General features: G+C 43.9%; 1 protein-coding gene across 1 annotated transcript; it reads right to left on the bottom strand.

Annotated features, from left to right (window-relative positions):
* Nucleotides 1–5,229: 5,229 nt before the first annotated feature.
* EIF3B (eukaryotic translation initiation factor 3 subunit B) lies at nt 5,230–20,996 on the bottom strand. The gene is made up of 19 exons (XM_068207121.1): nt 20,268–20,996; nt 16,984–17,176; nt 15,839–15,958; nt 15,690–15,747; nt 14,900–15,028; nt 13,734–13,891; nt 12,989–13,120; nt 12,828–12,894; nt 12,682–12,728; nt 11,717–11,927; nt 11,084–11,156; nt 10,501–10,623; nt 10,247–10,325; nt 9,250–9,388; nt 8,926–9,051; nt 8,369–8,446; nt 7,381–7,489; nt 6,899–7,016; nt 5,230–5,797 (listed from the first exon to the last, which is right to left on the bottom strand). The coding sequence occupies exons 1-18, from the start codon at nt 20,734–20,736 to the stop codon at nt 6,913–6,915; spliced, it is 2,415 nt and encodes an 804-aa protein (XP_068063222.1). The 5' UTR covers nt 20,737–20,996; the 3' UTR covers nt 5,230–5,797; nt 6,899–6,912.
* Nucleotides 20,997–25,064: the final 4,068 nt, after the last annotated feature.

Below are 25,064 nucleotides of genomic sequence, written 5' to 3'. Positions count from 1 at the left end.
CTTTTACTGAGCTCCTTTAACAGCCAAATTTTGCTCACACAGTGTATCCATGCATCCAAGAGCCCTTTTTTCCAACCTGGGGCTAATGCCTTGTCTAACTAGCAGTACTCTACAGCAGAAATCTTCTGCTGTTTCATGGAGGCATTAAAATATAACAAGACACAGGCAGAGTCAATTTTGAGTTATGATTAATAAGCAGACAGAAGCAGTTCTAAATGAGTTCGGCTGGGAGTAAAAATAGCAGGGAACATGAATGCAAATCAAAATACACCAGGAAATTTAAGTACTTTGACTGCCCAGTCAATTAATTTGTTTCCATAATTACAGTTATTTGCATTATTAAGAGAAAAGCATTCTCATGGACAGAAGTTACTCAGACTAATGTAATGCACATTTCCTTCTCAGATTTCCATTAGAGAAAATAGATCTTGGGGAAGATGATGCAAGTCTGAATAAGCTGTACAAAAATAAAGCTGATATCCTTGTGAGATCAATGGCTGCTTTAAAATAGAAAAAAAAAAGGTATTTCACAAGTAAGGTGCTAAACAAAAATTGTGTTTGTAATCCATAAAGGGAAAAGAGAGATTCATACTCTCTTTGCTTCTGAGGGCTGCTACCATGTGATTATTGTGTGGAGACAAGATATATTACAGAATTAGAGTGTGTTCAGGAAGGGTTCAGAGAGAGATCAGCTGAAGCACAATAAAAAATAATGGGATTTACATCGAAAATGAAGGTAAATAACAAGGGCACAATAAAAAGAGGTGAATAGATGTAGCAATGTAGAAGATGTAAGTGAGCCTTCTGCAACTCCTGCCTCTTATAGAGGTGAGCAAGAGGTGGAAGATGCAGAACTGGAATAAAAGTGCCACTGCATGGGAAGCTTTAAAGCCTAGAGAGTTTAATGAAGTTTACATAGTTAAAACCAGTTCATTCCCCCATGGTTTGCATGTTTATCTTGACAAATTCTTCCTCCCTCTGCCTCTGTTTCTGTCTCTAAAACAGTAAGACTTGGACTGATTGACAGGGAAGGTGGCAGAGTGAACTCAGCCGTGTCATTGCTGCAGCCAGCAGGAACCTTTGGAGGTCTGGGACCGTGGTGCCCACAGTTGTAGAGTTGAGCACAATTACAGATTCCCCTGGTGTTCCCAAAACACCGATTAAAGTTATCCATGACAAAGAAAGGGAATTGCATTTCACTAAGTACCCATTTTGTTTAATCCCAGGTAACAATCATTATGAGCCTGTTCAACCAGATCAGAGCAAGTTGGCCCTGATCTGTGCAGGTCCCACAGGGTTCCTCAGGAGCTGGAATTCATCTGGAATTCATCACAGGGCTGGAGCAATTAGAAAGTAGCAATTAAGTGCCAGTGCCTCGTGCCACAACTCAATCAGTCAGAAACACTCTGCTCTGCTTGAAACACAGACAGAATTTGACTCAAAGATTTAAAACGCAATGGTACAACTTACTTGTCAGCATTAATAACAGACAAGAGCACGTGTGTTTCAGCCTGTTTCATGCACAGGTGAAGCCCCAGAGGCAATGCTGCTGTGGGGTTAATGGGCCCCCTGAAGCTGGGATCCTGCTCTGGCCCTCACTCACTGTGGGTGAGTGGCACAGTCCCAGAGCTGTGTGCCTGGCAGAGGGTCTGTTTGAAATTCCACCTAAGAACTGCCTTTGGCATCTCGGATATAACAGAGATTTGAAAAATTCTATTTTCACCTTTCCATGGTTGTTTTTGCTCTCATAAAACACAGTGACATCCCCTTTGCAGCTCCTGGCAGAAGAGCTGATGCTGCTAAAACGTTTCATAGTGCACAGGAACGATGCTGTACCCAGTGAGCACTTATCAAAACAGACTTGTTCTACAGTCCCACCAGTCACAAGCAACTAGTTTCTATAGGAACCAGATTTATCTCCACAATAACAAGCCATGTACCAATTAAATGAGGGTTTCACCAACAGCTCCCAGTCTCAAGCAGTGTAATAGACAATTTTGAGTAGTTCCAGCAGCAGTAAAGGAACATTTCTTTGCTGTGAACATCTCAGGGTACCAGGTGAGCTCCCTAGCTTTGTACAGTTTTTAATATTCACAAGAATAAGTTAATTGCAGTTTCATCAGCTCTCTAAACAGGGCTGAGGGACACTGCTATGAGCAGCTCATTCCCACATCTCTTAAAAGCATTTGAAAATATTATCCTCTACACCATAATCCCAAAGTCTACAGGAGGTGAAGGGGATCGTGCAAGTCTCTTGGACAGCCTTAGACTCCAGAATGGTTCAGTTAATCACTGCATTTGAGAGCCCCAGCCACTGAGGGTAAGAAAACAAGCTCAAATGAGCAGCATGTGGAGCCAGGTCACACCAAGTACTAAGGCTTTTCCTTGCATTAGAGAGGAATGCAAGGTATTCCACATATTATTGACTTTATTTTAAGCGATTCCAGTTAGAGCAGAGATTTCTGTGTCTGCCCCAATCCTGTTTCAGCACACTGTGAGAGCAGTGCTTCAGTTTAACTGAGAGGCATGGGGTTGAAGGTTAAAACTTGGGAGAGGATTACACTTTCAAAGCATTCCTCTTACTGGGATCAACACAGAGATGCTGAGGCCCTGCAGGAATTGTGAGTGCTCTGGCAGGACTTTAATCCCAGCTGCTTTTGGCTGCTTATTGTGAATCTGTCACTCAGGTCCCAAAGAGATGAGGACAATGAAAATCACTGTGACATCAATGTGACACCACTGCCACCTGCCAAGTGACCCAGCCTCACTCACCCTTCTGCACATTTTTCTCTGTATAAGATTACTTACTCTCCACTTTTCCTTTAAATCATGCATGGATAGTGCCAGTCTGTTTTTTTCCCCAATTGGACCAGGGAGCCCAGGAACACCAGGAGTCCATGCACTCCAACAACCCATTAAAAATCCCCACAAGATCACCTTTTGTATTTCTTATTTATTGACAGTAAAGGAGTCAAAGCTCACAAAAGTTAAAGCAAGCCTTAATGAAAAAATACTAGAATTTAAGAAGTTAAAACAGTATAGCAAGTGACCGATATCTGTTCTGTGAAGTTGCATTAAGGGCTGTAGATGGTTAAAAGGTCATGAGAATATTTATTTCAAATTCAAAATAAAGACAGAGTGAAGACTAGCCCAAGATTACATGAATTGGTCCAGTTAATCCTGCTATTTAAGAACAATTATTAAAAGTATTTAATACAATACTTAAACAAAGTGAAGGAGAGATACTATCTTAATGCTTAAGGTTCATTTCCTTTCCCACCCAAATTCTGGACCTCTATGGGCACTCAGCAGAGGAACAAGTGCTGTGGGAAGCCTTTTTCCCCACAATACACAGTTTTAGACAGTACCTACACACCTGCTTCTGCTTTGACCATCCTCTGAAGCCCTTACAAAGGCACAGGCTGAGAAGCAGTGGCAGAGAACTCAAAGCTACACAGATGGATTCAATCCCCCAGGACTCTCCTCCCTACTCCACCTCCTAGTGCTATTCCAAGCTATGGCAAAGAGGATAATTTACCGAGTACATTCCCATAAAGCAATTTCAGTAGCACATAATTTACAAAAGGCATGTGAAGTAAGAAACACAAGAGAAAAGATGAAGGAATTGAAGGGAGTGATGTCAGAAATGCCAGTGTCAGATGAGAAAAGGCCTGAACTGCTGGTCAGTACAAGATCTCATCAGCTTCCAAAGCTGCTGCAGGAACAATTTTGGATGCAATTTTTGGGTTGTTTTTTTTCCTCCACTGATGATCCACACTTCAGAGAAGCATCTTCGAAGAGAACTCAATTCATTCAACACTGGCATTACATTTAATTACTTAGAAAACAGCCAGGAATAAAACACAGTAGCCTATGAAACCTTCACTGTGTGGAGACAGAAAAAAACCTTCCAGCTCAATTAGTAATTCAAAAAACAGTTGAGAAGTCAGGTCTTAACAACAAAATGGTCATAACATGATTCCTGCTATGCAAGTTCAAGCCATCATTCTTTACCAGGAGGCAGGGGGAGGCCCTGGCACAGGTGCCCAGAGAAGCTGTGGCTGCCCCTGGATCCCTGGAAGTGTCCAAGGCCAGCTTGGATGGGGCTTGGAGCAACCTGGGATAGTGGAAGGTGTTTGGAAATGGAGGAGCTTTAACACCCTTTCCAACCCAAACCATTCCATGATCACCAGAGAACTTGGTTGTGCTCTAAGTTTTTTCTAGAAAGTATTTCTTTCCAATTTAGTTGAGAAATGAGGGGTGGAAATACTGTGGAATAAACTTTAATCAACTGTACCCGTCAATATGGATTATGTATGAACAAATTCAGAAAATTGGAAATTAATACAGAGCTTTGGAAAAACAACACATACTGATCAAAGAGTGAATTGTTGGAACAAGTCAGTACCATTTATGGGAAAATAATTTTGAAAACTTCCTGGTGAAGAAGACATGGGGTTTGATTGGGGCATTTGTGCATTGGCCATCACAGTACATTTACCTGATGACAAAGTGAGTGCTGAGAACATCCTTGTCCCTTGGCCACCTGCAGCTGAGTGGGGCTGCCCTGTGCCCAGAGGGCCTCCCACTCCAGAACTGTCCCACCCTGCTGTACAAGTGAGCCCTGGGCTTAAGGAAAGTCAGTCAGAAGTGCTCACCTTGGCAATTTCCCTGCCCTGTCCAGGAGAGGAGACAGGAACATCCTCATTCTCCAAGGGCAAGGAACAGGCCAGCCTCTCTCACTGCTCTGACAATACCCAGTTCTACTCAAATAAAAATACAGAGAAGCGGCTGCACCAGCTCTGAGTACAGTTCTCTATCCTGAGCTTGCAGGGCTTTGGAAATGAAACAGGTACTGTAAGAGGGAACAAAAAGCACGTGCACAGAGCAGTGCTCTGAAGTCTGCAGTTTTCACTAGTAAAACACTAGGGTTAGTAATACCCTAACCCAGTAATTCCTGAGGCTTTTATCAGTTTGCAAATGGTTTAAGTAATTTTCTAGTCACTCCACCACCATGAACAGGTCGATGTGACAGATCAGTGAGCTGTATCACATTGTAAAAAACCAAGCAACCACAACACAAAGCCAGAAGGGCCACGAGGAACCGAGATTTGAAAAAATCCAAAGGAACCATTAGCCAGTACAACGAACTCACTCTTATTACTGGGTGATGCTTGACTTGGATCATTCAGGGAAAGATTCCCTACAAACAACACACAGCCAGCGTGGTTTTAGTATAGGTCTGCTTTTATTTCCATATTCAGCTCTTTGAGGGAGACATCCTTTCACAATCTGAAAGGAGGAGGGTATAGCCCGCTGTAGTGCTGCTTCAGCACACTAAAACACATCATACGAAAAATGGTTCTGGTGACTTTCCCCCAACCCAAATGAACACCTGTCCATGCCCTGGGGACACAGAGAGAGTCCTGGAACCCAAACATTGTGTGTGTGACACAGGGGTACACTGGTGAATCTCGCCTCACTGGCACGAGGTAAAAAATGCCAGCTGGCAAGGACTGCACGGGACTTGGGAAGTAAATACTGGTAGTAGTGGATTTAAAAAGAAAAAAAAATAATAATCAAACCCTAGAAAAAAAAATATAAATTTAAAAGCAGCGCCTTTCCAGTATCTCACTGCAGCAGGCAGCAAGACTTAAAGGCACTACAATGTGTCAGAATGGAGAAAATCTGGTGCATCCACCCTTCCAGAGTGCAAGAATATGGATTAAGAATTCCAAAGTTGATATAGGCTTTTGGAAAACAAACAAACTTCTTTTCAGCACAAGATCTGGTGGAGCTGCAGAAAAACAAAAAAAAGAGGTGAGTTAGTTACTGTGCTTTTATACAAACAGCTCAACCTCAGAAGCTGAGCTGGTGAAAGGCTTGTTTCACCTCTTCCTAAACTCGTGTGGTTTAAATCCATACACTAAGCAGCTTCTCTCCCTCTTCCTTCCAGAAAAAGATCTCCCATGTATGGAACACATAAGCCAGACCCAAATATAGTCAAAGTTATCAAGGCTACTATTTTTCTACAGCTGCAAGAGGCACAAGTTGCACCTGAGCTCTTTAGATATCTGGAGGCTGAAGAACTGCAGGGTGACTCACAGCTGCCTATTTCCAGTCTCCCCTTCCTCCTCTTCCTCAAGTGAGATCCTAAACATGACAGAGCAGGAACCCACTGCAAGTTTGAAATCCTGTCAGTGTCTGTGAAAATATTTTCCCTCCTCAATACAATGTCAAGCTCACTAAAGAACATTTCCTGCAACAGGGGCTGGAAGTAGCCTCCAGTGCCAACATAAAATATGTGAATTCACAAGAAAGAGCTGGGAAAACACCGAATTAAATACAAGATTTCCCAACAAGCCATGCCAATCAGTACACAAAAATCTGCTACCACGTGAACTCTATGCAACTTTTCTAGAAAACAACAACTGAGTTCATGCAGATATTTCAACACCATCTCGAAATTTTAACAGCCCACAGACAAATGCTGTGTATTACTGCTGGACAGTATTTAAACTCTGTCCAGTCTTGGACTAACATGCAAATCTTCCAAAAGGCAAAATTCCTATCTCATGTCAACTACAATTCCTCCTGCTGATAGAACTTACAGGTCTGCAACACTGTGTTCACAGGCTGACCCTGACTCTGTTGTGGGCTTGATCTCTCTGGCAAGACAGGATTTACAGAGTATTCTGCTCAGTACAACTCACAAATCTGACTGTCTGCAATTACTTTTTAAAAAAAACTTACATTTCCTAGCCACAGAAAAAACATAAACCAACTCAGGGAACACTACATTCACCAGTGCAACAGACAGACCTAGCTCCCTAAAGCAAATTATCAACTCTATAGCAATCGTTGACAGAGAGTTTCTCTCAGAGTTCTGTTATCTTACCACAGTTTTATTAATTACTCTGGTTCTGCAAGGGTAATAATTTCTTCATTGATAAAAAATTCCACAGTCTCCTCCTCCCAGTCATCGACATTGCTGTCCAGCTCATCTGTGTCTACCCCTGCAATGGAGAAAATATCAACAGTGAACACGACAAACAAGGCAGCAATGGAATGATTTGATGGTCTTGGCAGAAAGCCCTTAGACCAGCAGTGAAACAAGAGGTAAAGAGGTATTTGGTGCTTTAAATCCTAACAAGTACAATGTCAAATTTATTCAGTGATAACCAAGGCATTACTGTCTCCTCCTCCAGCTTTATCCCACGGTCAAGCCAATGCCTTTTTTCCCCCTTAAATCCTGCCACGATTCAGGATAAAAAGAACCTCCAGAGAACACGGGACTGGCTTTACAGGAAGCAGAGGGAGAAGAGAAGGGGCTGAGGCCCGGAGGAGGAGCTGTTGTGGCTGTGACCAGCCCCGTCTCACCCCCGCGCAGCTCCAGGCGCTCGTTGCGCTGCTCCATGTACAGCTCTTGTGCCATCTTGCGGTACTTCCTGAACTCCTCCATCATCGTGCGCCGCCGCTCCACCAGCTCCTGCAGGGCACAGTGGGCTGTCCAACCTCCCCCTGAGCCAAACCCACACCCCGGGGCTGTCCAACCTCCCCCTGAGCCAAACCCACACCCCGGGGCTGTCCAACCTCCCAAACCCACACCCTAGGGCTGTCCAACCTGCCCCTGGACCAAACCCACACCCCGAGGCTGTCCAACCTCCCCCTGAGCCAAACCCACACCCCGGGGCTGTCCAACCTCCCAAACCCACACCCTGGGGCTGTCCAACCTCCCCCTGAGCCAAACCCACACCCCGGGGCTGTCCAACCTCCCAAACCCACACCCTGGGGCTGTCCAACCTCCCCCTGGACCAAACCCACACCCCGAGGCTGTCCAACCTCCCCCTGAGCCAAACCCACACGCCGGGGCTGTCCAACCTCCCCCTGGACCAAACCCTTGCCCCGAGGCTGTCCAACCTCCCCCTGAGCCAAACCCACACCCCGGGGGTGTCCTGTAAAGAGTAGCCACGCTGTCCAACCTCCCCCTGGACCAAACCCATGCCCCAGGCATTCCTGAGCAAGGCATCTTTGTTCTCATAAACAACCTCTACTGACTTAGAAGAAAAAAGATTCTCTTCTCTAATCAGAATGCTGTTTTGGTGAGGTGTCCTTTTTCCTAATTGAAAGACCTTTTCTTAATTTAAACACTGGCTAATGCAGCAACATGCTGAGAACTCGCTTAACGACGTAACACCAGTTCCTCTCCAGACTCTTTACAGTAGCACCTCTCTGAGCTATCCATTAGACTAATTTTAACCATCAAATGAACACTTGTGATACAGGAAATGCAACTTACATATCCCCAGTACAAACTAAGGACGGGCTACAAGAGTTCTATCTATAATATATTTCAAAAGTGTCTTGCCTTTGAAGCTTTGGACTGGCTCAGGCGATCCTTCTGCTCAAATATCTTGGAGTATTTCTTCAGGTCCTTCTTAATTTGCTGTGAAACAGGAATTTTAATTTCAACTGGTGTATCAGACTAGCAACTACAACCATCATCTTCTCCAAGAACTCCTTTGGTAGGCCTAAGCAGGCTATGCCCTTCTGAAAAACATCTCTCTGCTAGGCAATTTCCCTTCGGTATAATTTTGTGCCTCCTGGCTTACAGATCATACAAGTGCCTCTGTACACATACATCTGGCAAGGTCTGAAGAGTAAAATTCAATTTACTCTTCTTTATACCCTTTCATCATACCCTAACTGTAAGAACAACTGGTAATCACTTCTATTTTGAGCTTATAATACAGTTAATATCTGCAGACATTCCCAGAAGTGAGGTCCCACACAGCAATGTGTTTATTCACATATTCAGGGCAAAAGGCAGTTGTGTAACAAACCTCATCCTCAAGAAGAGGGAGTACACCAAGTATGCTTTATACACCAAATCCATGTCAGCACAAAGTCCCTGGAATACCCTACCTTTATCTGATCCTCGCTGAGCAGGGTAGCTGGTCGTGGTCTCCAGAGCAGCTGACAGAACCTGTCTTTGTTGTTTTTCTGAAGCAGACGGCCTTGGAAGGTCCATAACCAATATGCATTGTCCACCTGGAAGAGCAGTGCAGCAGCTCAGCCAAAATAAGCTTTAAGTTAACACTGGAGTGCTCAGAAATAAAAGTTTAAAACTGTGGTGGAGGTTAAGTCATTTGACCATTGACAGGTGCTCACTTTCTCTTCCTAATCAATGACCCTTTCCAATACCACTGGAAGAGCAAGCAGGGGTGGGGAAAAGAGGTGCATCAGTACCTTGTGGCTCCACCAAGACACAGAGGTGACAATGTATCTGCCCGTGGGGTCCCACTCCACATCTGAGGCCGTGTAGTGCTCCGCGATGTTCATCATGGTGCAGTCAGATGTGTCAACAAATGCTAAGGCACCATTCATGCTGCACAGGCAAAACAAAACATTGCTTTACACCTCCAGGCAAAACAAAACATTGCTTTACACACCTGCACAGCCTGGGCTTTTAAAAACATGTCACAAGCTGCCTCTCTACAACTCCTCATTGCAAACAAAGTCTCACAGCAGCCAAGAGACAAGTTCCTGCCAGCCTCTGTGTCTGGAAAGGAACACAGTGGATAAAAACAAAACACCATGAAAGAACAACACTTCTGTTTCTATGTTCAGGGACCCCTAAGAATACAAATAAATGGGTTAAAGTCACTGTAGAAAAATGCTCTGGGCAAGCTACAGCCAAAGTTAAACAATCATATGCTTAGACATAGTAGTGAAGAAGACATTAAAGAAAAGACTTCTAAGATGAACAGCAGTGCTTGTTTGAAAGCAAATATTACTTGACTGATTAACAACAATTTTCACTTGCACTAAAGTGAAACTTTCTTAATAATTCTTTCACAAAGCAGCACTATCATCAACAGGTATTGCCCATGAAAGGGCACAAGGCAATGACAACAGATGCATCACAAGAGTCATAAGCATGTCCAAACTGGACTGGCTCAGTCAGTATTTAACTTAAACAGCTGGAAGGTGTTTCTAAATATCCACTTCCTGTTGAAAAATGCATTCTTCATTTGGTGTGGCAAAAATAGGAAGTGAAAGCTGCAAAGGACCAAGATACATCAGGGAGCTGCATATCTGCACTGCCTTTGCTTTTGCACAGCTCTATCAGGATTACAGCAATGAGCATTGTCAGGGACACCAAACACTTCCTGGTGAGATACTGTAGTTCTTTTCTTCTTTTAAAATCAATGTGGTGGTGTTCAGCAACCTGTGCAACACTCACCTTCTGAGGCCAGCCAACACCACAAACTGCCCCTGGGGACTCCAGAATATCGTGTTTGCCTGCTGTTTGTCAAAAGTCTCTGAAAAGAAACAAGGCTAATTCAGAAAACTATCTCAATCCAATGCCATCAATTACAAGCATCAACCCCACTAATTTCTTACAAAACATCACAAACAGCTGCAATTCTGAGTTTATTACATCTGTCATCATGCAAAATGTTTAGTATCTGCACTTTTCATTTGTTTTTCACTTACTTATGAGTTCTATTTTCCCGTTGTTTTTAACATGGTAAAAGGAAACTGAAATTCGCGGAGTTTCTCCATGCAACACAGCAAACTTGCTTCCATTTGGTTCCCAAGCAAAGGCTATGATGCTTTCTGTAACAAAAGGGACCAAAACTCTGTTAAAGGACAATACAAACCTCTGATTTCAAGTAGTTACCAAAGAAAACCAAGATATTGAAGAGAGAGAACTCATCAGTCAACAGGTCTTCTTTTAAAACACGGGTTGATAAGGCAATTGCAGGGAGTTAGGAGAAGTAACTATAGCTCTAAACCTTCCAACATCTACAAAATACATTCCTATTATCAGCCCTACCATTTTGATTAATAACAGACTTTCAGTTCTGTCATATTTTAAGTCAGTCACAAGCATGAACAGCAACAGAAGTTTTGATTTCTCATTTTAACATGAGACATTCTGCAACATTAAAATCCAACTATTTTCCAAAGGGTTAAATGCCTAATTATGTCAGGTGTTGACAAGAATTTCTAAGAAAGACATAAGCATCACTCCAGAAAAGTTCATGCTCAAAAGTAAGGAAATACTTGGCATTACCTTTCATTTCCACCACATCCACCGGCACCTGTTTCTCTCTCATGCGGAATATTTCAAAGTTGGTCACTACCCCCTGTAAAGGCCAAAATCAGCTCATTACCCAGCACAAAAACAGCAGAGTAAATTATTTTATCACTAGGCGTGGAAGGACAACTCCTCAATTAGCCTGTTAGGACACAGGATTAGAGTGGTTCTTTATTCCTTTAATGAGAGCAGATAAATACAATATGCCTCCTTACCAAAAACAGTCCAAATTTGTTCTGATAAAGAATAACATCAGAATTGTAGAAAAGCATTTATTTTTTTTCAGACTGTTATAAAATTTAATTAAGACAGATGAACATGTGGCACATTATGCACCTTGACCTACATGCTGTTCAACAGCTGCTTAATTGTGATCAGGAGGTGAGGCACAGACCTCACAGAAACCAAGAGGCCACTAAAGTCAAAGCAAATCCTGGATGCAAACATTACGTACATATGGCTTTCCACATGCTTCAAATTCAAATGGAAAAAATTAAAAACAGCTTTGACATGATACAATTTACACTGCATTTATTTAAAGACAGTACTGGAAGAGAAGGAAGCATGAGGCAGAACCAGATTTTCCCAATAAAATCAGAACCCATGTACCTGTGTGCCTTTGGGAGTCCTGTCTACCTTCACACACAGGTAGTCCCCGTTCTTCTGCCAGTGCAGTTTACAATCTACTACGTTGAACAAATTCCGCACACGAATTTCTTGTCTAGAAGGCAGCTGCATCAAAGTCACTCTTGCTGGGATGTCTTTGTCCTCAGGCACCCAGAAAGCAATTATGTTACCACCTGGAGACCATGAGAAGTCTCTACAGGAACAAAGTTAAAAATATGCGGTTTTAATTTTCAGTTAGAGATACTACAAGCAGAAACCAATTTCCTCATTGTATCTGAATGCTGCAGACAAAGATCAAGTCTCAGTAATAAAGACAGGCACAGATACATACTGAGGGCAATTTAATAACAATAACTAAACAGATTTTTAAGCAGCTGTTTAAATGTGCTATATCACCAGTGCTGTCTCATCAGTACATCTCACCAAAAAGCAGGGGTTGCACACAGAGTATCTGCCAAAGATCTAGGAACAAGTGAGCCAAAAAGAACCCCTATTAAATTACCATAGAGACCATCTTCTTGCAACTGGGTACACTTAATTTTCTTGTTGCTTTACAGAGATGTACTTTAAAAACTCTCACAGGAGTCAATGTGTCTTGTGCAGACACAGCACACTGCTCTAAGCCAGCACAACCACCTTGTTAGGGAGATATTCCCTAACAAACTGCATTCCAGTCTGGTTTTGTAGACAAAGAACAGAACTCCCAAGCTAGACTCTGGATTAAGCGGTACCACAAAGAGGATTTCAAAGCACAGAATCTACCAAGTGTGTTCATCAACAAGTGGAGAGTTTTTTATTTCTTTTTTACACTTTGTCTAATTTGACCATCTCAACATGTAAAGCTCTTTGCTCCAGGCAACATAAAGATTGCTCTTGCCATAACAAATCCCCAGACTAAAATATTCCAGCTAAAGAGCACAGTTATGATTCCTAGAGAATGGACTCACCTTATCCCATTGATTTTCAAGCTCTTTTTGTCCAACAAACCCATAGACTAAAATGAGAACAGGATGAATTTTCAAGTTAGTAACATTCTTATATTTACACACTTACTTTCTACTCTCATTATTATGCAAGAAAAGCAAGAACTTACAGGTGTTTCATAGATGCTGAGGGTATCTGAAGTCATTCGAGCAAAGAATTTACCATCATGACTCCATCTAAGCAAGAAAGAAAAAAAATATTAAATTGGAACTGCCTTTTTATTAAATGAAGCCTGGGACCACAACTCTCTAATTCTGCTTCTCAACCTACTTAAAAATAGGCCAGTGAGCTGAGTTTTCACAGTGGAATCCTCTCTTCTTTTGGCCAGTCAGAATATCCCAGATGATGATAGCCTGAGGGTCATCCTGTGTGTCCATCAAAGGGCTGAAGGTCACTAAATACCTACAAAAGAAATAATCCAATTAATTACTGAAACTTCATCTAATATGTCAGTACCAGCAGGTTTTCATCCATGTAGTATTTAAATACCAGGGACTTTTAAACAACAGTTTCTCTAATGGGATTTTTCAGAGGAAAGAAAAATAAGAATAGGATGAGAAAGGAGGAGAAAGTTTCCCTGGCATCCCTCTGAAAGGCTGAAAAGGCTCTAGATTTATGTGCAAGCCCTTCCATATTGATGTTACAAGGGAGGGGAACTCACCAAATACACTGTTACCTATTATATGGTTTTGACATGAGAATAACACTGGTTTCCAACCAAACATAAATCATTGACCTTATCCAACCCAAACTACAGGGATGCTGGGCTTCTCCACTGAAAGGTAAATACTCCCTTTAATACAAAAAAGCATAAAACCCAACTGCTTCCAGATGTGTTACTTGAAAACTCAAATGAAAACGCATCTCAGTCCTAAAATTATTTTATCCTTCTTTCCAGAGCTCTTTAATGTTAAAAAAATCTTAAGAAATGAATTTCAGCACTCCAGATTTGGAGGATGCTGCTCATGCCTCATGCTTGTGACCCCTTAGCCCAAACCAGCATCATGCTCTGTACCTTTCACAGGGTGAGAAGTCAATGAGCTGCACTCCTTGGTGACTAAACCTTTGAATCTGCTTGAACTTCTCTCCACCCCACAGAGCGATGCCCCTCTGGTGGAACGTAGCCAGGTAGGTGCCTTTGGGGGACCAACGGACATAGGTCTCTGTCCACCTCTGGATTAAAAAAAAAAATACACACAAACGTTTAATTTCATGCTGTGTCCCTAGAAGGGAAAGAATTAAAGCGTGGCTTGTAGCAGCACATTTTGTAGATCCCTTTACTAAGTGAGGATCTCAGGATCTGTGATAACTGGAGTTTTGTTTCATGCACATAATGTACAACACCTACTCTTCAGGCTGAAAATTGTCAGTTGAGACCTTTTCAACTTACAGATCACCAAAAAGGTTTTTCAAGTACAGTGACATCCTTTGTGCAATAACAATTAAATCCACCTAACACCCTGGATTTCCTTCTTTCAGCCTTGGTAAGAATGTAGTGTTCTCAAAACTAAGGTTAGATATTTCAAATTTCTGAACAACACAGCTCTGGACCTTCAGCTAAGTTAGAGAGATCTCAGCAATAGAGACCACAGCCAGAGACCATGGTGATGAGCAAATATTCTCACCATCCCAGAGCCAACTTCCTCCTACTGAAATAGTTATTAAGGAAAATGCTCCTGGGTCCTAACAGTTCCCAGCAAGTCCAGTGCCTGCAGCAGACAGGCAGGCTAACTCTCCCTTTTTTATGCCATTACCAAACCAGCTATTCCTCTTTAACACCTCTGTGGTCAGCACAAAAGCAAGGAGTCATCTGAAGCAGCAAACATAAGCACATATTCAGCTCGAATGAATAGTGCTTCTCAAACTCTGACTTTGCATTCTCAGGTCTTTCTGAATCACCTACAACAGAGAGATGAAGGAAACTAATGGGCATCATAGACCAATTTAAAAAAAAAAAAAACAAACACCACCACAAACTCTTAAAAAGTTCACTTTGCAGTTCTCTTACCTAAGAAGCTAAGTCTAATTCTAAAGAATTTGATTTCACCCTCTTCACAAGGAAGAAAAAATTAATTCAACAATGGGAAAAAGCCCTTTTTTTAAAATTAAAAAGCTGCAATGTTATAAAATGAAGAAGATTGGCAGTGTATGTGCAATCTCCAGCACTTCCAGGACACTCACTGCTCTGTCCTCAATTTGAACAGGTTCCTTGATGTCATTCCAAAAAATGGAAGTCCGGTCTCCTGACTCAAAGATCACACTGTACTGATCCCTGCAATCAGGGTCTTCCAACCAGTATCGGAGATTCCCCTGAGAAAAACAGAGCAAAAGACTATGAGTGAGTCAAAGTTTAAGTCAGCAAGTTCCACAAATTAGTATCTACCTGGCAGGTGGAAGCTGGTCTTACCAGAGAGTACAACTTTGGGGTCTTACCACTGCAAACAAGTTTTTAAAGTCAAATTAAACAATTCCAATTACTGGATGCTGGAGGCTGAGAGCACACCACAAACAGGTGGACCTTCAAGGTGTTTTGATGATGCTTAATTCTTATTTTAAACAAGAAGTCATTTGGGTTTTGGTTTTTAAAGAAAAAGTAAACTATTGTTTCTTCCACCAGACTATTTACAAAGCAACTGGTAACAAACACCAAAGTTTGCCTCAAGCAATTAAGAATATAAAAAGATGCTTTTGAAAATCTATTTTTAAATGACTGGTGCAAAATTATTATTCACTCTCAAATAATAAGAGTAAATTAAGCTTCACACTATGTGTAACTATTAAGCAGAAGCACCAAGTTCCTCCCATCACTGCCTGATGGTGAGCATGAAGGAACAGCAGCAGCATGTGATCAGCACTGCTATTTACACCACCATTAACACATGGTTTCTATTTTCATATGGACATTTCAGCAATGAAGTAACCATTTAATATTAAGCTGAATATTCTTTCCACTTTTCCAAAAATTCCTTACCAAATCCTTAAATGGCTGTTTCTCGGGGATTTCCCACTCATCACTGATTGTCATGTACCTGAAAGAGCAATGTGGTTGGTTACACTCCATGCAGGCACTCAGGATTAGAACCCCCAAATTTACAGATAACACACAATTGCTGCACTCACTTATCAAAGTCTGTGAAGAGGTTGACTCTGAATGTGTGCTGCTTATCCAGTTTGTATCCATCTGCATTCTTCACAGCATCCACAGCATGGGAGGGAGACATGTACTCCAGGAAGATGTACCTGCAAGGAAGGAAAACCAAAGTGACATTGTTGACTACACAACAGGCTCAAAATAAAGAAGAAACAATAAGAATGAATTAAGAATTCAGTACAGAGCATCTACAAGATAACTTCTTGTCTTGTCCTTAACCAATTAGGGTCAACAGCAAATTAATCTCCATTCTGGCCACAGGCTCACACACACATTTTAGCTCTCTAGGCCTGACCTCAGTTAATCTGATATCCTTTCTGAAATGGACAGACAGAGCAGTGAATGCAAGCTCAACACAACCAGGACAACAGTGAGAGACAGGAACATGCAGGTTACATCCACAGCTCTTCCCAGATGAGTAACAGGCCATAGTTAGGAACTGGAACTTGCTGTCACTCCAGGCATCTCCAAGCACTACTCTTGTTTTTCAATTACAGAACTCAGCTTTCTTCTGGCCACTTAATCCAAGCTAGCTTGGAGCCCAGCAGACTCAAAATAATGGTATGCTGAACACCATCAGTGTTTCAAACAGAGGTATGAACACAGAGAGAGTAATTTTCATGCTGACCTTATAGAAGCAACAATCCCTTCACTCCAGAAACCTCTTTATATGCCTTCTAAAGTATGGATTCTTCCAACACCCAGAATATATGCTACACATACTGACAATCTACTTTGCAACAAACAGTCCAGCCATTGCTACTAAGTTTTTAGTTCAAGAGAATCTTTAACTTCTGCCATAGCAGAAAACTAAAAAAAAATTCCTAATGTAGCACAGAAATTTGTCTCCAAAACCAGCTAAGTTGTTTCCATAATTAACCCCCACCACCCTCAACTATGGAGCCTAATGAGCTTCTCAGTTCCCTCAGGAACTTGTTTGTCTGAGGGACAACTGAGACTGAGGTCAGGACTGCACAGGCTGAGGTGGAAGAAGGTGATGATAACAACTACCAGGTCACCATAAAAACTGGGCATAAAATATTGACACTAACAATCAAAGATAAGCCAGAACTGTGTTTCAGTCCTTTTTCCAGTTGGAGTTATCATGACTTACCCTTTTGTTTTTCCATCTGCTTCTGGATAAAATTCATTGATAATTTTACCAAACTTGGAAAATATTTTGTGGATGACATTCTTCAGTTTCTCCAGTCGGTCTGGTCCAACCTGCGGCACATTATCCACGACAATCACTGAGTCTATTCCATCTGCCTCCTGGGGCTGGTCTTTCAGGATGTCACCAAGCAGTTCTGCAAAGACAGCACAGACAGGAAACTAAGGCACTGCTCACATCGTGAAGGAGGGAAGGCAAAGATGAAAAGAACAGTGAGAGTAGAAAACAGAGAGACTTCAAGAAATTTCTAGAATCACTTAGGAAACTTGGTAGAACTGAATGATCTGTCAGTAAAACAACTGAATGCACAGCACCCCAACAGCACACCCTAAGTGACAGGATTATGAGGTTTCATGGCAAACTTTGAGCACCCAACTCTTGAAGTCTTTCTTAAAATCATACTTTACACACTGAGGTTGTCAACACTTGCTCTATCAGTTCTTTTCAGGAGATGGAACTGGCTCACAAAGTCCTCAAAACTGACAAGAGCTCAGACAAATACATTATTTACTACCTAACCTCTAACCAGTCCTCTTGCTCAAATTATAACCAGATGACTTTGATAAAGATAAATGTAACCTGTACCTCCCTCCCAAATTACACCAGTTTTAGCATAATTCAAAACTATGCACCATACTGGAAGCTCTGCATGTCTCAGCATCACTGTAATTAAGAACTCACACTCTATCTAAACCTTTAATTAAGCACAAAAACAAAGGTCTAAGGTAAGACACTGAAAGCCCTATTTAAGCTTTGTGGAGACAAGCACACATCTTTTCTCACTGGATATTCTTCTAACATATTAATTCCTGAATATTTGCAGTAAGCTTTAAGATTATGTGAAGATCACTATAAAGTACAAGAGTACAGAGAAAATAAGTTCACACCACCATACTCTTGAATTAGATAAAATTTGGAGAGCCACACTATCTACAGCATGCATAGACTAGGAAATAAAAATCCAAACACATGTAGAAAGACTTAAAATAGGAGAACAAACTAAAAAGTATCTTGTATATGCTTGTATTTGAAAGACACTAGATTTTTGTTGGTTTTGTAATTCAATAAATTTTTCTGCCCAGATACATCACTGGAAAGATCTCCAGCAATGAGGAAATATGAGAAACATGCTTACTTTGAATTTCAAACTACTAAAAAGTTGCTTTCTACAACTTTAAGCTTCAACAGGTTATTACACATGAAGCTTCCCATTGATCTGGGGCAACATAAATCACAAATATTTAGCCCATTACCACCAAGATTATGTAGCATCCAGAGAATGTTGCTGTTTGCAATATTTATCACTCAAAAATATCATCGCCATGAGCATGCAGGAACTAAAATAACAATATAAAATATATAAAATGAAAGCATGCCCTACAAAGACATTACCACAGGAGTCTACTAGCAAAAGGAGAAAACCAAAGTAAAACACAAAAGCGTAATTTTTAAGGCTCCTTTAGGCATTTCTTTTCATAGCCACTTCTCAAAAAAGACTTTGTAGGCCAAGGAATGCATGTTTAGATTCCTGAGTAGGAATGCAACACCCTGTATTGAATCAAAACTGTAACAGACTGAAGACAAATTCCCACACTGTGCCCTTAAATTCCAAATCTTGAACACAGGAATCTTCAAAGAGCAAGAAGCTGGTTCAGCCAGCTCCTGCTGCAGCCAGAAGGGAAGCAGGGTGTGGTGGGTGCAGGGCTATCTTCAGCTGGCAGCATTTTAAGGACCACTGTCATTATCTGAACTAAAGCTTCACTGGTACCTAAGTGGCTGTCCAACACATCCCTTCTGCTTTAACTCAGATCAGCTGCTCTTCCATGCCAACACCACCGGGGAAAAGAAGAGGCAGCAAAGGATCTGAGATGTTCCAGTCCTACAGCTGGTCCATCTCACAGGTGCTCCTGAGCATCTGTGTTATCATGAGCACTGAAAGAGCCTTGGCTTGGTCACACTGGGCTGCCTTTCTCCTTGGGGAGGCACGAGAATAATGGGAAAGGAATAAGGAAGCTCAACTAGCAACACACACAGCTGGAAAGCCAGATCAGCAAGAGTGACTAAAGTCAATCCCTGTAATTCAGCCACTAACACTGGATTTCAGACAGCTGAGAAGTTCACCAAATTAATTAACAACAAAATAGGTGGAGATGGAAAATATGCCCAGTTTCCAAGAAGGAACTGAACATCACAATCCTACATGTACACAAAGTGTATTAAGCAGGCACTTAGCAGAAAGAATCCAACTCCGAGGCAATTTTGCCAAAGTCTCTTTAAGAAACAAAAGTTCAAACAGCTGTTATACAGACTGCTAAACTGAGAACAGCAAACACTTCCTTAATCTAGGATATTTGGCTGCTGTTTTATTAAACTAAACAAAGGACTGGAACACAAGAATGCACCTGTATTCCATTGCCAGTTGAGATAACTGGCTGATTTACAATTGCGTGCTATAGGAACATCTTTCCACTTTTGATACGTGTAACAGACCCTAAAGACCCTAAAATAGCACAAATGCTGAACAAATAATGGGGAAACAAGTACTTTTGCTAATCAAAAACTAAGAACATTTATCTGGAAAGACCCATCTGAAAAACACTAAATTAAGAGTTCTCACTTCTGTATGACAAGCCCATGTATAAACATTTATTGTCTGTGCAGTTACACAACAGCTTGGCCATTTTAAGGCAGTCAATATCCACGACTTTTATAAGAGTCTAGGCTGACGTTTTTAACTGCCAGAAACTATTTTCCCCTATTTTCTTGTCACAAAGCACCTACATCACATCTTCACGAGCAGTAACTCTTCTCAAACCCTATTTACCTACTAATTTCATTCTGGGAGCATGGGAAAAACAAGAACGATGCAACATACTTTGTAACAACCACATGAACCATTTAAAACTCCTGTTTCTACAGCTGAATTTAACTAAGGGAGGAAAAAGGAAGGGAGACGAGCTGGTGATTGCGCTCAGAGGGCAGCCCACACCTGAGGTGTAAGAGCGGTTTTAGAAGCGCTTTAACAGCAGGTTTTGGAGCAGCAGCGTTGTGCGGTGCAGAGATAACTCAAGAACCGGATGATTTAAGAAGCACAGCTCGGATGCGGAGGCGCACGCAGGGTGTGCAGCTGCCCAGCAGCGGGGCGGAGGCGCAGCCGGGCCGGGGGCTCGGGGCACAGCGTTCCCCGGCCCGGCCCCGGCTCCCCACGGGCTCCCCCCGTCCCGCACCTTCGTCGCTGATGTCGTCCACGAAGTCCTCGGGGTCGCTGAAGGAAATCTCATCCTCGGGCTCGGCCGGGGCGGCGGGCGCGGCCTCCCCGTTTTCCTGCGCCGCGCCGGGCTCGGCCTCGGCCGCGGGCTCGGACTTGGGCTCCGCCGCGGGCTCGGCCCCGGCCTCAGAGCCGGGCTGGGGCTCGGCCTTCACGGGGCTCTGCCGGCCGGACGGCGGCCGCGGCTCGGGCGGCGGCGCCTGCTCGGGTTCCTCGGGCGGCGGCGGCTCGGGGGGCCCCGGCGGCGCCTGGGACTCGCCTCCTCCTTCCCGCTCCTCATCTTCCTTCTCGTCCTCCTCCTGCTCCTCCTGCTGCTGCTGCTGCGGCTCCGCGGGCGGCGGGGGCGCGTCCGTGTGCTCGGGCTCCTCGGCGGGGCCCTGCGCGCCGGGCGGCGCGGCGGCCGCGGGGCTCTCCTCGGTGTCCTGCATGGGGCGGCGGCGGTGCCCGGGTGTGGGTGCGGTGCCCGGTAGCCTGTGCTCGCTGCGGGCTCTCGGTGCCGGTGCCGTCCGGAGCGCGGCGGGGAAAGGCGGGGGAGGGGCGGGGCGGCTCCTACGGCCGGGCCATGTGCGCCAGGCCCAGCGGCCCGCGCGCGCCCGCCCCTACCAACGCGCGCAGGGCGAGAGGGGGAGCCCTGGCCCCGCCGCCGCTCCCGCCCGCCGCCGCCTTCTCTCCCCTCCGCGCACGGGCGATTCCGGTGCCTTTGCCAGCCCTGTCTCGCTCCGCCAGCGGCGGCTTCTTCACCTTCTCACCCCCCTGCACGCCCGGCACTCCTATTTCTGACTGCTGTGGTTGAGCCCAAAATGGCGCCGCCTTCCATTCTACTGAGGTGGGGTCCGGCCGAACCATTTTTTGGGGGGCGCCGTTCCATTTAACTGCGCTGACGCGCAGTGAAACCTCCTCCCTCAGCACATTTCATTGACCAGCGCTGGGCAGCCGGTGACAGGACAATGCCACGGCGAAAGGACAGCGCACTGCCACCAAATTCGCCCTACCGCCCCCCTACAACCTCTCCCTATGGCTTCGCCCGCTGGCAGTCGGCGCGCGCGGGGCCGCTACCAAGCCGGTGCCGAGGGGGAGGCGCGCGGTGCTTCGCCGACATCGACGCCGTTGTGCCGGGGCGCGGCGAGGGCGGCAGGTCAGCGCACCCCCCGCGGCGGCGCGGCCGTGTGGTACGGCCCGGCGGTAGCGCCACATCAGCCGGGCGGGGCGGGCCGGCGGCGCCGAGGGCTGAGGGGGCGCCGAGAGCTGAGGGGGCGCCGGCGGCCGAGCGCCGTTTTAGTCCCGCCGTGACCTTTGTGCGTTTTAAATAACATTTTTCCTGAGGTACAAGATGACAGTGGCCATGTCCGGCATCTATGCCTGCCCCGCGAGAAGCCTTAAAAGTCCGGTGACCTCCCGGTGCAGCCGGACACACAGGACAGGGATCTGAGGGGTCGAGGTGCGCAGTCCTGGCGTGTTAGCGTGATTTTTCAATGGTTTCTGAACTGGTAAAGCTCTCCTCTCTTCACGTTGGCTACCAACATGACTGACCTGAGGGACGTGACCCCACGTTATCGATTAAAGCATCGCATTCTGTCCCGGGCTCCTCAGGCTGATGAAGAATATAAAGAATACATGAAGTGTGACTTATCTCACCATGTGTGTTAATATATATATATATATATATAAACACACATGGTGAGATATACGATATATATATATATATATATATATATCGTATATTCAGAGTGGTTCAAAGAACTTGGAATTTACCTCGGGTACCATCTTGAGGTGACAATTTTAGAGGAAAAAGTTCTTGAGAAATGACTCATCTGTTCAAACTTAGAGACAAACACTTGCATTTTGAGTAGGAGTTCTTTTTTTTTATCCCAACGCTTTCAATTAATTATCAAAACAGACAATGCCAGCATTAAAAAAAAAAAGGGCAGAGCAGGTACTGTACATGACATTGTGACATTTAAAAGGTAGACTTTGTCTTCTGTTGCAGCATCTTTCATGCTTTAACAAACTCTCGAGGGCAGGTGTTAAGAAGCGAAGGCAGGCAGGCCAGCTGTGTAATTTTTCAGGGAGTCACACGATGGCATCCAAACTCCGCTCCAATTCCCCTGGCTGAGCGTGTCCATTCCCTGCTGAGGGAGCTCCAAAGAATGGAAATGATGACTGGCACTTTGTGCAGCAATGTTTTCCCCTCATTATATCGTGGTAGCTGACCAGACCCAGTCAGCACCAGCACTGACTCTGAAGTGAGCAGAGCGTGCTGTTTCCTGCCATCACAACCACCTGTTTTTCCAAGTGCTGTGAATCCATGGTCCCAGCTGGGTCCTCAGTTCTCCATGGCTCTTCCAGGGGTGTGTATGAGGTCTGTGTTGCTTTTGTTTCACTGCTCCCACCGTTGTCTGAGTTGCTGGAATCTGCAATTTCTGCAATTGCCCTTTTTCCTGTTTGCACTTTTCCAGTCCTTTGGTTAAGCAGTGGCTCTAAACATTGGATTCTCCTTTCCCTGACATTGCAAGGGCTGCTCTTTGCACTTTCCTCTACTTTTCAGCAACTTTTGATTTATCTAGTGTTCCTTCCTTCTCCTTTTCCTTTCTCTGTTGAAATTTCCCCTCAGTCCCTGTCCTATCTCACTGCTATTCTCTTTGTTTCCAGCCCTTACTCAGCAATCTGAGGGAGAGTGGAACAACTTTTAAAAACAGAGATTTTGGTACTGGCAGCTGAAGCCTGTTTCTTTAAGTACTCCATATGCAAAACTCCTAATCAATGGGAAATTTGGGGGGAAAAAATCTTGCAGGAAAGGCTTTTTATAACACAGCTCTCCAACCAGCAGTGCCTCATGAATTTTATTGCGTGCAGGTGATCTGAGAATAGTGGAGCTGACAGCTCTGTTTCCTAAACTGAATTCCGAAGGAGTAAGCAAATTCTTGTATGAAATTTCATCTAATCCTGACAGGACGTGCCCAGAATGACACTCTGTGAGGCAGGGCCTTGGGTAGGGACCTATTTCTGCGTTGCTTTTGTCACCTGGAGCCTGCTGGTTCAGCCCCTCTGCTCCGCTCTGGTGAGACCCAGCTGGAGTCGTGCATCCAGCTCTGGGGTCCCGGCACAGGAGGGACAGGGACCTCTTGGAACAGGCCCAGAGGAGGCCACTAAGATGATCAGAGGGATGGAGCAGCTCTCCTGAAGGAAAGGCTGAGAGAACTGGGATTGTTCAGCCTGGAGAAGAGAAAAGAAAGAGGAAGAGAAAGAGAAGAGAAAGAGAAGAGAAGGTTTCAGGGTAACCTGGCTGTGGCCTTTGAATACCTGAAGCGGCCTGCAAGAAACATGGAAAGAGACTATTTACAAAGGGGAAAGGCTTTAAAATGAAATAGAGTAGGTTTCTATTAGATATGAGGAAAAAACTCTACCCTGTGCGGGTGGGGAGCCCCTGGCACAGGTTGCCCAGAGAAGCTGTGGCTGCCCCAGCCCTGGAGGTGTTCAAGGCCGGGTTGGATGGGGCTTGGAGCAACCTGGGCTAGTGGAAGGTGTCCCTGCCCACAGAACGGGGTTGTAACAAGATGATTTTTAGGTCCCTTCCAACCCAAACCATTCTGTGGTTCTCTGACATGTGTCCTTTTTCTTCTTTATTGTTTCTTTATGCTCAAGGTTTTCCAGAAGCTTTTGCTGCCATTACAGCAAATACAGAAGTGTTCAATTACTTACATCAGGCAGAGTCTTTCTGATCCCGTCCAAAAATTACTTCTGCAATTTAATTATTTTCCACAGTATTTTTCTTCAATACTCCGAAGCAATCTTCAGTTGAAAATATCTTATTTATACCAAATAAATAGTTATGCTATTAGCTTAAGTACAGACCAATCAAAAATCTATAGCTAAATGAGAACATGTTGATTCCTCCATTCATTTTCTCCAAAAATGCTATATAGGCGAAAAATCCTGTGGTGTTCAGAAGTGCTGAGCACGCAAAACTCTGCTCAGCTGCTGTACAAACATGATTTGAAGGGCCTCTCAGCTTAAATAATGCCATGCTTTTTTAATGTTATACACAGCTTTCGTCTGCACCCACGCTCGTGGGGACTGAGCTGAAATAGCACAGAGGGAGGAGGAAAAGGAGAATCACTCAACTCATTCACATCTTTGTAGCAGCACAAAAACTTCCAAAGGGGAGCACTGTGGTCACAGTTACCCCTGAAATAATTCTCACTTCATAATTTTCTGCTTTAGTTCTCTCTGCATATAGTGGAGGTGACTAATTAGCTTCCCATGATTAAGAAATATCAGGAATATTAATTAGGGAATGCAGCCAGTCCTTTGGACGTTAAAAACATAAATCATTATTATGGATTGTAACATCTCAATCTGGAGGTCCAAAATCTATAAGGTTTTTTTCGTGTCTGACGGTGTTTTCAGGAAAATCACTGTACAAAACATGCACCTTTTTTTCACCACTGTCAACCATATCATTCCTGACTAATAAAGTACAGGAAGTGGGAAAAAAAATCACTAATAAAATGAGAGGTGCTCATACATGCAGTTCTTGTTTTTATGCAGTTTTGGAGAATGTATTTGCATTTCAAATGTTCATATTTCTGTGCTTTTCTGAATAGCTTAGTGTTCATGTCTACCAAATTTACCAAAAATCCAGATGCATGCAAAATATAAAAAAATACTGAAGCATAGGAGACTTGATTAATTGCCTAGATGGCAGCAGAAGTGCCATGGAAAAGGAACTCGAGTGAAGAAAATATACCAAAATTGA

This window comes from Anomalospiza imberbis, chromosome 16, assembly GCF_031753505.1.
Source record: "Anomalospiza imberbis isolate Cuckoo-Finch-1a 21T00152 chromosome 16, ASM3175350v1, whole genome shotgun sequence".
NCBI lineage: Eukaryota > Metazoa > Chordata > Aves > Passeriformes > Viduidae > Anomalospiza > Anomalospiza imberbis.
The sequence above is the reverse complement of the archived record's forward strand: the minus strand, read 5'-3'. Positions and strand labels throughout refer to the sequence as shown.

Excerpts from the sequence above, each read along its gene's own strand:
- EIF3B (XM_068207121.1), bottom strand. The coding sequence starts at position 20,736 with ATGCAGGACACCGAGGAGAGCCCCGCGGCCGCCGCGCCGCCCGGCGCG. Across the intron at positions 11,928-12,681 it reads TTGAAAATCAATGGGATAAG|AGACTTCTCATGGTCTCCAG; the intron begins GTGAGTCCATTC and ends TTGTTCCTGTAG. Across the intron at positions 11,157-11,716 it reads GGACTCCCAAAGGCACACAG|GGGGTAGTGACCAACTTTGA; the intron begins GTACATGGGTTC and ends TGGCCTTTACAG.